The 15,123-nt window shown below is 42.6% G+C and overlaps 1 protein-coding gene across 2 annotated transcripts; it reads left to right on the top strand.

Moving 5' to 3' along the window:
- Positions 1-778: 778 nt before the first annotated feature.
- LOC112240734 (BTB/POZ domain-containing protein 1-like) lies at positions 779-10,202 on the top strand. 2 transcript variants are annotated; one of them, XM_042318819.1, is made up of 8 exons: positions 779-1,353; positions 2,167-2,323; positions 3,059-3,164; positions 4,113-4,310; positions 4,763-4,892; positions 7,249-7,336; positions 7,683-7,827; positions 8,499-10,202. In XM_042318819.1, the coding sequence occupies exons 1-8, from the start codon at positions 935-937 to the stop codon at positions 8,657-8,659; spliced, it is 1,404 nt and encodes a 467-aa protein (XP_042174753.1). In that variant the 5' UTR covers positions 779-934; the 3' UTR covers positions 8,660-10,202. The 2 variants fall into 2 exon arrangements, with proteins under 2 accessions (XP_042174753.1, XP_042174752.1); XM_042318818.1 differs by having other exon boundaries at positions 4,700-4,892.
- Positions 10,203-15,123: the final 4,921 nt, after the last annotated feature.

Below are 15,123 nucleotides of genomic sequence, written 5' to 3'. Positions count from 1 at the left end.
TATCTATCTATCTATCTATCTATATATCTATCTATATATATATATATATATATATATATAGAGAGAGAGAGAGAGAGAATATTACATGAATATATATATTTATTCAGATTTTTCAGGGGGAGCTGCAACACCCTCAGCATCCCTACTTCCTGTGACTATGGACAGAGAGCTGTAATAAGAAGGGGTCAAGTGAATCATTTTACATCGATCTTTAGCAAGGCACTTAGTACATCACAGACATCAAATGGTTGAAATGAAAATAAACTATGTGAGTCTGTTAGAGCATTATTCTTTACAATCTGTTGAGGCGACTAAAGGACTACCTCTTTCAGAGACTATCCTTTCAAGCAGGTGGCCAGCTGAAGCCTAACGCTTATTAAAAGCACTACAAATGTACATGTTGTCTAGTATGGGACCAGAGGCTGTCAAAACCCGCGGGGGCAAGGAGGGGTTGGAGCTTTGTTTCAAAGATTTGACAATTTTCCAGAATTTAGCTGGAAAGTATTAACAAAAAAAACGAGTATATAAACTATTCGAGAATACTTGGCTTGTTGCAAAGCTGTTTTGCTCTGCCGCATTCGGATTGTGTGGAAATTATCAACTGTGTGTTGTCGTGTTTCGTGTCGGGTGTCTAATATGCATGGTCCAGACAGATTTGTGGTAATTCCAAAATAAAGGTAATCAGCGATGCTGTCTGCTTGACGTGACACCAGAAAACAGCGCCACCTAATGGGTTATAAGAAAACAACAAGAAGGATTCACAGGAAGAGACGTAAACCGCGGAAGTGTGCGTCATTCCTGGAGAGCGAGAAAAAAAGCAGTAACAAACACTGGCCCATTAGTCTGTGAAAAATTCGCAATAAAACGCAAAAATGCGTCATTGATATTTTCCACGGTTATCAATCGTAAAAGCCAATAAGGACAACGGTACGAAATGGCGACTGGGGGTGGTGGCATCGGTCCACCGTCCAATCTTGAAGGACGAGCATCAAATTTCGCCCATTCTGGAGCGGGAAGAAATGCTGGAGTGGCCTCGAATATGCCAGTCCCCGTGGTCGCAGCACCAATCTCACCCCCGTCGGGTGGCCTTCACCGGGAGCCTATGTACAACTGGCAGGCCACGAAGAGCTCAGTAAAAGAGCGCTTCGCGTTTCTCTTCAATAACGAACTGCTCAGTGACGTTAGGTTTATTGTCGGTAAAGGTAGACAGGCGCAGAGGATACCAGCGCATAAATTCGTCCTAGCTGCTGGTAGTGCAGTATTTGACGCCATGTTCAACGGGGGAATGGCCACCACCTCGGCCGAGATAGAGTTACCTGATGTGGAACCTGCAGCCTTCCTTGCCTTGCTAAGGTAACATCTATTGACCGACCATGCACTGCATTGCGATATAATATATTTGTAGAGAGGTGTTGTTATCCCAGTACGTTAGTTAAATTGTTCCCCTTATGTTATGAGTGCTGACATTGCATTGTCTGTATGATAATATTCATGTATTATTAACACATTAGAGACTGCTGCCTACAGGCATAGACTGGAAATCACTGGCCACTTTACGGAATGGAACACTAGTCACTTTAATAATGTTTACATATCTGGCATCTCATATGTATATACTGTATTCTATACTATTCTACTGTATCTTAGTCCGTCTGCTCTGTCATCGCTCGTCCATATGTATATAGTGTTAATTGATTCCTACTTAGAATGGTGTGTGTTTTATGTATATGTTGTGTAATTTGTTAGATATTACTGCACTGTTGGAGCTGGAAGCTCAAGCATTTTGTGACACCTGCAATAACATCTGCTAATTACGTGTATGTTACCAATACAATTTGATTTGATGTGAGTTGATGAAACTGATATCAAACGAGGCTCCTGCCTGAGCTATTCCTAATTACTATGCCTAATTACCTCTTTTAAAAAATGAAACGTTTTTCTCTTCTATATGCAATGTCAAGCTTTTGTTTTAGAAGACAGACATTCTGGTGTTCTGGAAGCCTGTACATCCCACCTTCTTTGACCACTTACTGTGTGTGTGTGTGTGTGTGTGTGTGTGTGTGTGTGTGTGTGTGTGTGTGTGTGTGTGTGTGTGTGTGTGTGTGTGTGTGTGTGTGTGTGTGTGTGTGTGTGTGTGTGTGTGTGTGTGTGTGTGTGTGTGTGTAGGTTCCTGTACTCTGACGAGGTCCACATAGGACCAGAGACGGTGATGACCACTCTGTACACGGCAAAGAAATATGCCGTTCCTGCTCTAGAGACTCAGTGTGTGGAGTTCCTTACCAAACACCTCAGGGCAGACAATGCATTCATGCTACTCACTCAGGTATATAGGGCTGCTACTATAACTCCTATTGCATAAACTATTCTACATAATACTGCTACTCACTCAGGTATATAGGGCTGCTAATATAACTGCTATTGCATAAACTATTCTACATAATACTGCTACTCACTCAGGTATATAGGGCTGCTAATATAACTGCTATTGCATAAACTATTCTACATAATACTGCTTCTCACTCAGGTAGTATATAGAACTGGTAGCATTAACTATAATACATAAAACCCTCATGTGGGTACTAAAGAATATGCCAGCTCTTCACGAAATAGAATAGACTACTGTAGTTCATCACTTAGAAAGAATAGCCAAGATGGCATCTCTGCCAATTCCTCTTGGGTAACAATTCAGAACAGGGTAATAAAAACTAATCCATGACTGAAGATAATACACAGGCCTAGATGACTTGGGTAGTACTACAGAATAAACTAGCTTAAACACAGGTCACATCCCACACTGTCCATGTCCACTGTCCAAAGTATTTGCGTTGGCCAATGTGCTTCCAAAACAAAACATCTTAAAAAATGTAAGGTATATTCAAGTGTTCTCGTTTCTTGTTTTTGTTCTGTTGAGCGAGCAGGTTTGATCCTAGAATGTTGTATATTACGTTATGCCTTTATCAAATCAAGTGCAAATTGGTGTGGCGGTACTTGAACAGACAACTTCCCCATGTGTCTCATGCTGATGTGTCATCTTGGACCGTGCTCATTCTTTCTGCAGGCCAGACTATTCGATGAGCCTCAGCTTGCCAGCCTCTGTTTGGAAACAATAGACAAAAGCACCAGTGATGCCATAAACGCAGAAGGATTCACTGACATTGACCTAGGTATGCATCAGTATGGCCTATTATTCACACAGGAACATATCCCAATGATATACAGTGGATGATATACAGGAACATATCCCAATGATATACAGTGGATGATATACAGGAACATATCCCAATGATATACAGTGGATGATATACAGGAACATATCCCAATGATATACAGTGGATGATATACAGGAACATATCCCAATGATATACAGTGGATGATATACAGGAACATATCCCAATGATATACAGTGGATGATATACAGGAACATATCCCAATGATATACAGTGGATGATATACAGGAACATATCCCAATGATATACAGTGGAACCGCCAATAGACTTATGGTGTTGTTAAAAAGGAAAATGATATTGCAACCTCTTTGCAATAAGGAATTGAGACCAAAAGCTCAATAGAAGTGTCATGTGTTTAATACCAGGGATACAGTCAGCTGAGTGTTTACAATTAGAAAGCTCACAACACATTTTATATTCTTCCCTTGTAGGTGTCACCTCCCCAGCTATACATTTTGTGACCCCAATGAGTATCCCTCCTTTCCCCTGTGGAATGTCCATGCTCCTCTTTGTTTAGCCAGATGTCAGAATCACACCCCCATCCATCTTCTGTTCTTGGCCTGACCCTGCTCATTAGGTCATGGTTTCTAAATGAGCGTACACACAGTTTCATGGCCTAAACTCCATTAATACTCACAGTAATCTTTCACTAAACAGGATACAAACTAACTACAGTTTAACTTGTAACATGTTACATTTTAATAGAATCCATCAGTATTTTATTAGGATTCCCATCATAGAGGTAGTGGAAGAAATTGACTGCTTTAAGTGTATGTTGGTTTCTGGGTGCATTCTGGAGGCAATTGAGTTTAACCTTTGACCCTAACCCCTTCCCTTTTTGTCATACTGTGTAGACTAGACCTAACACTGAGCCTGTGTTTTTAGATACGCTGTGTGCAGTGCTGGAGAGAGACACCCTGGGGATTCGCGAAAACCGTCTATTTGGTGCGGTGGTGCGCTGGGCGGATGCCGAGTGTTACAGGCAACAGCTTCCCCTCACCTCTGAGAACAAACAGAAGGTTCTGGGCAAGGCCCTAACCCTCATCCGCTTCCCACTCATGACTGTGGAGGAGTTTGCTGCGGGTGGGCATCTCTCTGTCTGAGACATACACACAGAGACAGATGCACATAAACAGAAAGACAAACAGACACACACTATCTAAAGTTGTAGTTTAAAATGCTAAATAAGTTAGGACTCTGCTTTGTCAGATTTCACATATCCTAAATGTTATTACTTTTTAATACGAGTAAGCACTGCTTTTCATCAAGCTCAGTTATGTAAAATGTAAATACTTGAACATACTTGTAACTTAGAATTCATTTTGAACATAACGGTGTATAATCATTTTATAAATGTGTTTGTGTTTCTGCTGTCCTTTGAACCCAGCCCTAGAAACCAGTTTGATATTAATTCTTGTGCAACAGGGCCTGCCCAGTCTGAAACCAGTTTGATATTCTTTCTTGTGCAACAGGGCCTGCCCAGTCTGGAATATTGTTCGATCGGGAGGTGGTAAATCTGTTTTTACACTTTACAGTAAACCCCAAGCCGCGGGTAGACTACATTGACAGGCCCCGCTGCTGCCTCCGAGGAAAGGAGGGCAGCATTAGTAGGTTCCAGCAGGTTGAAAGTCGCTGGGGATACAGTGGCACCAGTGACAGGATCAGGTGAGACTGTGTACCTGCTTGTCTACACCGTGACAATGTCCTACCGGCCCCACACTATACAATGACTAAAAGCCCTTGCACAGAAATTACTTTTATTTTGCTCGTATTTGTTTTTTGGACATGCAAATTATTCAGACGGAAAAAGATAAACTATTAATTCTAATTCAGATGATGGTGTGTCAAATGCAGCCTCAGTACAACACTGGTTTGTCCTTCCATAACCTATAAGCCTTTTTCTACAGACCTCGGGGGAGAGAAACACTTATGAGCGGCAGGTGGCCTAGTGGTTAGAGTGTTGGGCCAGTAACCAGCAGGTGGCCTAGTGGTTAGAGTGTTGGGCCAGTAACCAGCAGGTGGCCTAGTGGTTAGAGTGTTGGGCCAGTAACCAGCAGGTGGCCTAGTGGTTAGAGTGTTGGGCCAGTAACCAGCAGGTGGCCTAGTGGTTAGAGTGTTGGGCCAGTAACCAGCAGGTGGCCTAGTGGTTAGAGTGTTGGGCCAGTAACCAGCAGGTGGCCTAGTGGTTAGAGTGTTGGGCCAGTAACCAGCAGGTAGCCTAGTGGTTAGAGCGTTGGGCCAGTAACCAGCAGGTGGCCTAGTGGTTAGAGTGTTGGGCCAGTAACCAGCAGGTGGCCTAGTGGTTAGAGTGTTGGGCCAGTAACCAGCAGGTGGCCTAGTGGTTAGAGTGTTGGGCCAGTAACCAGCAGGTTAGGCCAGTAACCAGTGGTGGTTAGAGCGTTGGGCCAGTAACCAGCAGGTAGCCTAGTGGTTAGAGTGTTGGGCCAGTAACCAGCAGGTGGCCTAGTGGTTAGAGTGTTGGACCAGTAACCAGCAGGTAGCCTAGTGGTTAGAGCGTTGGGCCAGTAACCAGCAGGTAGCCTAGTGGTTAGAGCGTTGGGCCAGTAACCAGCAGGTGGCCTAGTGGTTAGAGTGTTGGGCCAGTAACCAGCAGGTGGCCTAGTGGTTAGAGCGTTGGGCCAGTAACCAGCAGGTGGCCTAGTGGTTAGAGTGTTGGGCCAGTAACCAGCAGGTGGCCTAGTGGTTAGAGCGTTGGGCCAGTAACCAGCAGGTGGCCTAGTGGTTAGAGCGTTGGGCCAGTAAGAAAGGTTGCTGTTTTGAAACCCAAAGCCGACAAGGTTCTGTCAATGTGCTCTTGAGCAAGGCACTTAACCCAGATTACTCTGGATAAGAGTGTCTAATAAATGACAAAATGTCAAAATAATAAGTTGGTTCAACATATTTTTGGAGGTGGTTTGCTTCTGGCAGAGCCATAAAAAACCAGCCACATCACTGTTTTACAGTGGTGGAACATTTCAATGCAAATCAACACCCCCAGAAAAGTTTGAGATGGTTGTTCTTCTATTGAAATGTGTGCTGTTAAAGGAGTCAACCAGTTGAATTTGAGCGATGGTCTTTCTCCAGCATCATACCTCTTCACCACACCCCCATTGGCAGAGACGATTGCATGTGTATTAATAAAGGCAGTGTTCTTCTCCCATTGGTGGAGTTTCTATTGCATGTGTATTAATAAAGGCAGTGTTCGTCTCCCATTGGTGGAGTTTCTATTGCATGTGTATTAATAAAGGCAGTGTTCGTCTCCCATTGGTGGAGTTTCTATTGCATGTGTATTAATAAAGGCAGTGTTCGTCTCCCATTGGTGGAGTTTCTACTGCATGTGTATTAATAAAGGCAGTGTTCGTCTCCCATTGGTGGAGTTTCTACTGCATGTGTATTAATAAAGGCAGTGTTCGTCTCCCATTGGTGGAGTTTCTATTGCATGTGTATTAATAAAGGCAGTGTTCGTCTCCCATTGGTGGAGTTTCTATTGCATGTGTATTAATAAAGGCAGTGTTCGTCTCCCATTGGTGGAGTTTCTACTGCATGTGTCTCCCATTGGTTTTCTAATGTGTAAATAAAGGCAGTGTTCGTCTCCCATTGGTGGAGTTTCTACTGCATGTGTATTAATAAAGGCAGTGTTCGTCTCCCATTGGTGGAGTTTCTATTGCATGTGTATTAATAAAGGCAGTGTTCGTCTCCCATTGGTGGAGTTTCTATTGGTGGAGTTTCTGCATGTGTATTAATAAAGGCAGTGTTCGTCTCCCATTGGTGGAGTTTCTACAGTGCATGTGTTTCTATTAATAAAAAGGCAGTGTTCGTCTCCCATTGGTGGAGTTTCTATTGCATGTGTATTAATAAAGGCAGTGTTCGTCTCCCATTGGTGGAGTTTCTATTGCATGTGTATTAATAAAGGCAGTGTTCGTCTCCCATTGGTGGAGTTTCTATTGCATGTGTATTAATAAAGGCAGTGTTCGTTCGTTTGAGGTTTCTAAAGGTATCTTGTAATTTCCATCTCCTGTAGATTTAATGTAAATAGAAGAATATCAGTGGTGGGTTTCGGACTGTATGGCTCGATCCACGGACCTACGGACTATCAGGTTAATATACAGGTAAGCCTTTAATAATGATAAGCTAATGATGTTATCAGCCTGGTAGCCAGACCAAATGTGTCCTGTTAGTGCTTCAGTCACACGATAACTTGTCCAATGTTCCTTACTGCATATGAAGCACTAAGAGATCTGGTTACCAGGGTTGTGTCGAGTAGGGCACATAGTAACAAAACGTTTTGCAATGGAAAACCAAAAACCTGGGTTATTAGACAAGGTCAGGTTGTACCTTTCTGTTTCAAAATGTTTTTGTCCCCTGTTTGGTGCCAACTGAACACGATATATGTATTTTTTTAAGCTATAGTGCAAACAGTAATTGACAATAATTGTATCCATTTTTTTTTTTCAGATTATTGAGAGTGACAAAAGCCTAACGCTAGCAACAAACGACACGGGCTTCAGCTGTGACGGAACAGCCAACACGTTCAGGGTCATGTTCAAGGAGCCGGTGGAGATTTTACCCAACGTTAGCTACACCGCTTGTGCAACCTTAACTTGCAACCTTCAAAATGGTCCCCTGTTTGGTGCCCCAACACGATAGTATTTTTTTAAGCTATAGTGCAAACAGTAATTGACAATAATTGTACGCTCACCCCATAACGACAGTACTCAAGTGCAACCTTAAAGGTACGCTCACCCCATAACGACAGTACTCAAGTGCAACCTTAAAGGTACGCTCACCCCATAACGACAGTACTCAAGTGCAACCTTAAAGGTACGCTCACCCCATAACGACAGTACTCAAGTGCAACCTTAAAGGTACGCTCACCCCATAACGACAGTACTCAAGTGCATGTTTACAAACAAATAGGCTATTGTGTTTTATTTTAGCCTCTGCTGCTAACAGCAGCATGATTATTATAGACTTGAATCAAATGTTGATGCAAACTAGTTTTGGTCTGTATTCTACTAGATCATCAACCCTGTGTGACCACAGTTGAGACTTTGTATCAACATTTTAATCGTCAGCTCATCTTAAAGGGATTGTTCACACAAAACAAAACTACAGTATAAACCGTTATTTTTGTATTGTGTCCATTAGTTCACTGTTACAATTTTTTAGGAATGTTTTATGTCAAGCTTTCAAGGTGGATCATTTCAGTACGTAGCGAAAACTGCGTTTTGTGCTTAATTTCTCTATGCTAACAATCCACTTGTCTCCTGTAGGGACCGGACTCTCACTACGGCACTAAAGGGTTAAAGAAAGTGAGCCAGGAGTCCGCCACGGGGACCAAGACCACCTTTTTCTTTTTCAGCTCTCCTGGGAACAACAACGGCACGTCAGTGGAGGACGGACAGATCCCAGAGATCATCTACTACACCTAGACAACTCCTCACCACACCTGGGTCCTGTAGAACCATGGACCCGGACTCGTCCATGAAATAGTTTTGCATTTTGGTTTCCGTTGCAGCACTTAAAATAAAAAATGGTGTTGCTTGTACTATTAAACATGGATCCCTAGTAAACACGACTGGGTTGTGTTCAGTAGGCAAACTTGTTGCAGCTAGAAACGTCATGAATAGAGATGACGTGATGACTCATTGCGGCATGTTTTTTCTAGGTAATGTATTTCTTTCTGAACGTTCCGCAATGTTGTTCCCGGCTGAACAATGCCCTGGATCAGGTAGACACCATCTACCACACCTAAACCAGGGGACCGTGTTCTGTAGGCATAGAATGGAGGAAACGGAGTGCGACTGGGAGGTACTACCTGAGCTTGTCCAATAAGAAGCACTTGTTTTCTGTTACAAAATGTTTTGCTATGGTGTGCTCTAATGAGAACTACCTATGAGGTTGGGTAAGCCTGAGAGTGGAATGGAATGGCGCACTTCAGGAAGGATTGTAGCCTGGTCCCAGATCTGTTTGTGCTCTGGCTGAGTCCATTTCTGTCGTTGTCCAAGACGATTCCAGAAGGAGTTGGCCAAAGGGCAGAAACAGACCGACACCCAGGCTAGAGGGATTGTGCCTTCTGCTGTTCAGGAATGGATACAAAGACTTGGAAACCAAAAGGAGTGGAGTAGTGTCGGTCTAGTCTGCTGGTTTGTGAACTTGGATGTGTGCGAGACCAGTGGATGCTGGTGGGAGGAACTATAGGAGGACAGGCTCATTGTAATGGCTGGAATGGAATAAATGGTAATGAGTCAATGTAGTTTCCATATTTTTGATACCGTTAAATTGATTCCATTCCAGCCATTACAGTGAGCCTGTCCTCCTATAGCTCCTCCCACCAGCCTCCACTGTGTGAGACATTTGACATAATAGAACTGTAACTCAAAAAGGATTGTTACATGTAGAGATGTATAATAGGACTGTGGACTGGCTGGAATCTGGGTGATGGTAGACAATGACACAGTTGGAAATGTTCTATATTCTACTACTGTCTTTCTGTGGTCCGTACCTTCATCAGGGAATCACCCACTACAGTGCTGTTGTCTGGAGTGTATTCACTAGACACTGAAACGGGAAGGGACTACCTGAAGAAACTCGTTTTTGTTGCAAAACGTTTAGCTATGGTGTGCACTTATGAATACACCCCATGTAGTGTAAAATCGCAGAGTGCCCTTCACTGGTCGATCAATGTCATTTCCTAGTTTGAATGCTGACGTGGTAAAAGTTACACTGTTTTCGTGCTTAACCTTCATTGATTATATTTGCAGGTGGGGTTTTTCATGTGCAAATAAAATCTTAACTAGTGACGTCTGAGTATTTGTGCATATGTTAAAGTTTGCCAATGTATGTTACATGCTTTAATTTGTTTCCTTAGCATGTCATCTAAGAGTAAGACAGGATAATATTGTGACTGTTAATTGCTGAAACAAGTGGAAATGTATATTTTTATCTCTCTGCAATAAAGTATGTTGACACCAATGATGTATTTGTCTGATACCTTCTGAAATGATTCAGTGTAGTGTGTCATTAAAGCAACAGTCTGGCATCTGTGAAGATGTTCAACAATACATCACAGATTTAATGCTCTCAAACACACCCATAATCTGGGAAACAGTTCAACAATACATCACAGATTTAATGCTCTCAAACACACCCATAATCTGGGAAACAGTTCAACAATACATCACAGATTTAATGCTCTCAAACACACCCATAATCTGGGAAACACACCCATAATCTGGGAAACAGTTCAACAATACATCACAGATTTAATGCTCTCAAACACACCCATAATCTGGGAAACAGTTCAACAATACATCACAGATTTAATGCTCTCAAACACACCCATAATCTGGGAAACAGTTCAACAATACATCACAGATTTAATGCTCTCAAACACACCCATAATCTGGGAAACAGTTCAACAATACATCACAGATTTAATGCTCTCATACATAATGTAGGACTATACAGAAAGATGGGGATGAATGGCAACGTAACAAGTAGTTGTAATACTATAATAGTTCCTGTAGGTGGAGCTCCAAGTTAAATCAATGGCTCTCCAACAACACCTGCTCCAACCTATCTTCAAACCAGTTCATAGGGACCCTGAACCCATTCGCTGTGCTGCAGGCTTTTGTTCCATCCCAGCATTAATACTTGATTCAACCAACCAAGGCTTTGATTAATAGTTGATTAGCTGAATCAAGTGTTTTGCTTCTAGGCATACTTTTAAATAGCTTTGTATCTACATGAGTTCCAGATCTAAAACCAACCACCCCTGGTCTCTCTTGTCCATGCTATGGAAATATGGTTTTTCAAATGTCCACTTATTTGATTTTCTACAATATCAAAGGTAATATACATCAGATAACATGCTAGACAAGTTGTCCTTGTAGGTAATGGAGGAGAGAGAAAGGGATATGCTTGTTTTTTAGTTTCATATGCTGTATTGCTTTGGTTGCTTGCTAGACTGTCAAAGATGCAGCGGCTGTCTTTTGTTGTTGTTAAATGCGGAATGCCGCTCCGGCAAGGACATTGGCCTGTGAGAAGTTACATCACTTCCACATTAGGCATACTTTACTGGGAAGAAATATGTGTTCAATTGTCAAGCTCAGGAAATAATCTTATTGAAATAGATATATTTTGTGCAAAATACATTTTGTGAAAAACAATTTGCCAAATGGTGTAAAAATTGGCAATATTTTCCAGAATCATACTTGGGGCTGGGTTTGAAAGGTTGGTGAAGAAATGTTTCCATTCCACCATGCTGAAATTGTATTTTTATTTTTATTTCACCTTTATTTAACCAGGTAGGCTAGTTGAGAACAAGTTCTCATTTACAACTGCGACCTGGCCAAGATAAAGCATAGCAGTGTGAACAGACAACACAGAGTTACACATGGAGTAAACAATTAACAAGTCAATAACACAGTAGAAAAAAAGAGAGTCTATATACATTGTGTGCAAAAGGCATGAGGAGGTAGGCGAATAATTAATCTGAATTCTCAGAACATCTTACTGTCTCTTACAAACATCTAAATACAACATGGCTCTTGAATAAGGCAGATAAGTAACAGTTATAGTAGACTTATTCCAGACAGCTATTGTTGAATAGTAGACCTATGAAATATCAATATCAATATTTTACAAACAAATTGTCACACTACATGGACAGTAGCAGAGAGGTAAGTAGCAGTATACCTATTGAAGACAAATATCCATAGACAAACTATTGCTTTTTTGATCAAAATTATGAAACTACCAAAAGCCAATTAACTTGTGTTCTTCCTAATGAATATTCAGTGTGCTATCTCTGAATAAGTTAGCACTTTGGTTGAACAGTGATTCCCTGAATAGCTGTTTTGAAACGGATGTGTGCACATTAGGGGTTTGTGATGAGCCTTCAAAGACTATTAAAAGCAATAACCAAATGTAGGAAGTTATGTATGGGTATTTCTGACCTTTTGTTTGCACAGACAATAAAAACCACCTATGGTTTGAAAGATGATTTTGCATGAGGTAATTATTCTTCGTATTCCTTTTATTACCAAATTCTCAGACATCAAAATGAGAATATTAGTAGAGAATATTGGCTATCCATAACTGAGCCATATCCAGATACAGAATATATCCAGGACATTTGTAAATTAAATGCATTGATCTCTGCATGCCCCCCCCATTGCCCATTGTCCCCCCCCCCATTGCTTTTCATGTTTGGTGGCATCTTGCAGTAAGACTATTAGATCCCAGGGAGACAGTGTATTCTGACTGAGATACACATGGAATCCAAAGCCAAGGGCCGTTTTCACTAAACAGCTATTGAAATATTTAAAGACTTGATGTCTCTCGCTGTGAGTGAGGCTCAATCATGTTTCTCTCTCCAGGCCCAAAAGCCTGTAATACTGTGCCACTCACAGACAGGATGAGTTAAATCCCGACCTGTTGGAGTGTGTAAGGTCTAAAGCCCCTCTCTGCACATGGACACATGGGGACTTCCTGGCTTGCATTCTCCTCGCCCTTTTCTCACATTATTATTTACCTGCTATGGATCTTCTTGACTTTCAGAATCGTCTTTACTTATTTTTCCAGGGCTGAGATCAGGGGGGATTGTTCAAGCAATTTCTGCTCAGTGGACCAGCGGCGTCTTATTTTCCAAAGGTAAATGGTTTTTCTGCACTGCGGTTTTGCTGTGAATTGCTTCAGAAGGCACAGTGTCTTCACGCCTCCTTTGGGACTGTGAGACTGGACAGAACAAAAGAGGATGGGATCTTTACAACTTGCCGGTAGGAGGGAAATAGAGTTGAGCCTAAAGGTGTGGTAGGTTATCACATAAGCCAGGGGTACACTAATTTAGATGTCGAAGTCGCCAGCATTGCTGGTGTTCACACTTTCCATTTCATCAGAGACCTGGGACATCAGGGGCATAACGTTCGGGTAGAAATATATACTGTAGAACAGACATGCCTGACTCTGACATGTAGAATAATGAATCATTTTGTCTCTTATTCATGACATTTCTATCTGAAACGTTCAACCATGTTTTCCTTCTGAACATGTCCCAGGTGAGAAAACTCTCTGGCCAATCAGTGACGTGAATAAGTCAGAAAAACAGCAGTACTTCAGACCCTGAGGATTAGATTTCCCCATTCCTATCTCCAAGCAATGCCAACAGGCAGCTGCCATACAAATACTGTACTGAATACCATGTGTCAACTGTAAATCACTTTGAATAGCATCATCTGCTAAATTACCATATTACACTACTCCTATCTTGTTTAGCAACTTTGGAATCCATCCCTCCAGATAACATCACATAATGTTACTTTCTCCAAAGTTTAATTCTTCAAAACTTATCCGCCTTAGTTATTGTTATCATGCTAAGCCCAAGTTTGCCTTGTTCGACTTGTCTTGAGTACTTCCCCTCTCCGGGAGCATGAGCGATAGCTCCAACTACCCCTGTGCTGCTGGTAGGTGATAACCTGAGGTACCCACAGACTCAGATCTCAGTCTGGCTTGGGGGGGGGATCTAATTCCACCTGTGTGTCTGTGTGAGCATGTACATGCATGCATGAGTGAGTGTGTGTCTCCAGCATATAGGCTATAGCTCTGTAGAATTCAGCACAGCTCTCCAGATCCCTGGTCTTTTTCTTCCTTCAAATGCTTATCTGCCTCCAAGGATTCACTGAGGGGGATTTGAAAGCTCCAGTTGATTCATACGTGAGTGAGAGAAGAGGACGCTGGAATGGAAAGTCAGACTGTGAAGAAAAGGAGGACATCTCAGAGAGAGATAGCAGAGTCTCATAACTTACAAAACTACTTACCTTGCGTATGTGGGGGACTTGAATGATACACCTGAACCAACCAATCAATCAATCAATCAATCAAATGTATTTATATTTATCAGCAGTTTTCACAAAGTGCTTGTACAGAAACCCACCCTAAAACCCCAGAGAGCAAGCAATGCAGATATTGAAGCACGGTGGCTAGGAAGAACTCCCTAGAAAGGCTGGAACCTAGGAAGAAACCTAGAGCGGAACCAGGCTGTGGGGTGGCCAGTCCTGTTTTGGCTGTGCTGGGTGGAGATTATAAGAGTCCTTGGCCATTAAGGCTGGATCATTCTTTAAGATATTCAAACGTCCATATAGATGACCAGCAGGGTCAAATAATAATCACAGTGGTTATAGAGGGTGCAACAGGTCAACACCTCAGTAGTAAATGTCAGTTAGCTTTTCATAGCCAAGCATTCAAAGGCCGAGACAGCATGTGCGGTAGAGAGAGAGAGACGAGAGAGAGTCGAAACAGCAGGTCCGGGACAAGGTAGCACGACCGGTGAACAGGTTAGGATTCCATAGCTGCAGGCAGAACAGCACAAACTGGATCAGCACCATGACCAGCTGGACTGGAGACAGCCAGGAGTCATCAGGCCAGGTAGTCCTGAGGCATGGTGTTTGGGCTCAGGTCCTCTGAGAGGGAGGGAGGGAAGGAGAGAGAAAGAGAGAGAGAGAGAGGGAGAGAGAGGGAGGGAGGGGGATTAGATTTAGCATACCTAAGATCACACAGGACACCAGATAAAACAGCAGAATTACACCAGATAGAACAGACTGGCCCTAGCCTCTCGGCACATAGACTATTGAAGCAAAGATACTGGGGACTGAGACAGGGTGGGTCGGGGGACGCTGTGGCCCCGTCCAAAGTTACCCATGGACAGGGCCAACCAGGCAGGATATAACCCCACCCACGATGCCAAAGCACAGCCCCCACACCACCAAACGGATATCAACAGACCACTAACTTACTACCCTGAGACAAGGCCGAGTATAGCCTACAAAGATCTCCCCCACTGCACAAGGCTGAGGACAGGAAGAGAGATCAAGTGACTGACTCAACCCACCTAGGT

This window comes from Oncorhynchus tshawytscha, unplaced genomic scaffold (assembly GCF_018296145.1).
Source record: "Oncorhynchus tshawytscha isolate Ot180627B unplaced genomic scaffold, Otsh_v2.0 Un_contig_8142_pilon_pilon, whole genome shotgun sequence".
Classification (NCBI taxonomy): domain Eukaryota; kingdom Metazoa; phylum Chordata; class Actinopteri; order Salmoniformes; family Salmonidae; genus Oncorhynchus; species Oncorhynchus tshawytscha.
The sequence above is the reverse complement of the archived record's forward strand: the minus strand, read 5'-3'. Positions and strand labels throughout refer to the sequence as shown.

Coding starts and splice junctions, on each gene's coding strand:
- LOC112240734 (XM_042318818.1), top strand. CDS start 935: ATGGCGACTGGGGGTGGTGGCATCGGTCCACCGTCCAATCTTGAAGGA. Junction 3,165..4,112: donor ATTCACTGACATTGACCTAG/GTATGCATCAGT, acceptor CTGTGTTTTTAG/ATACGCTGTGTGCAGTGCTG. Junction 4,893..7,248: donor GGCACCAGTGACAGGATCAG/GTGAGACTGTGT, acceptor CATCTCCTGTAG/ATTTAATGTAAATAGAAGAA.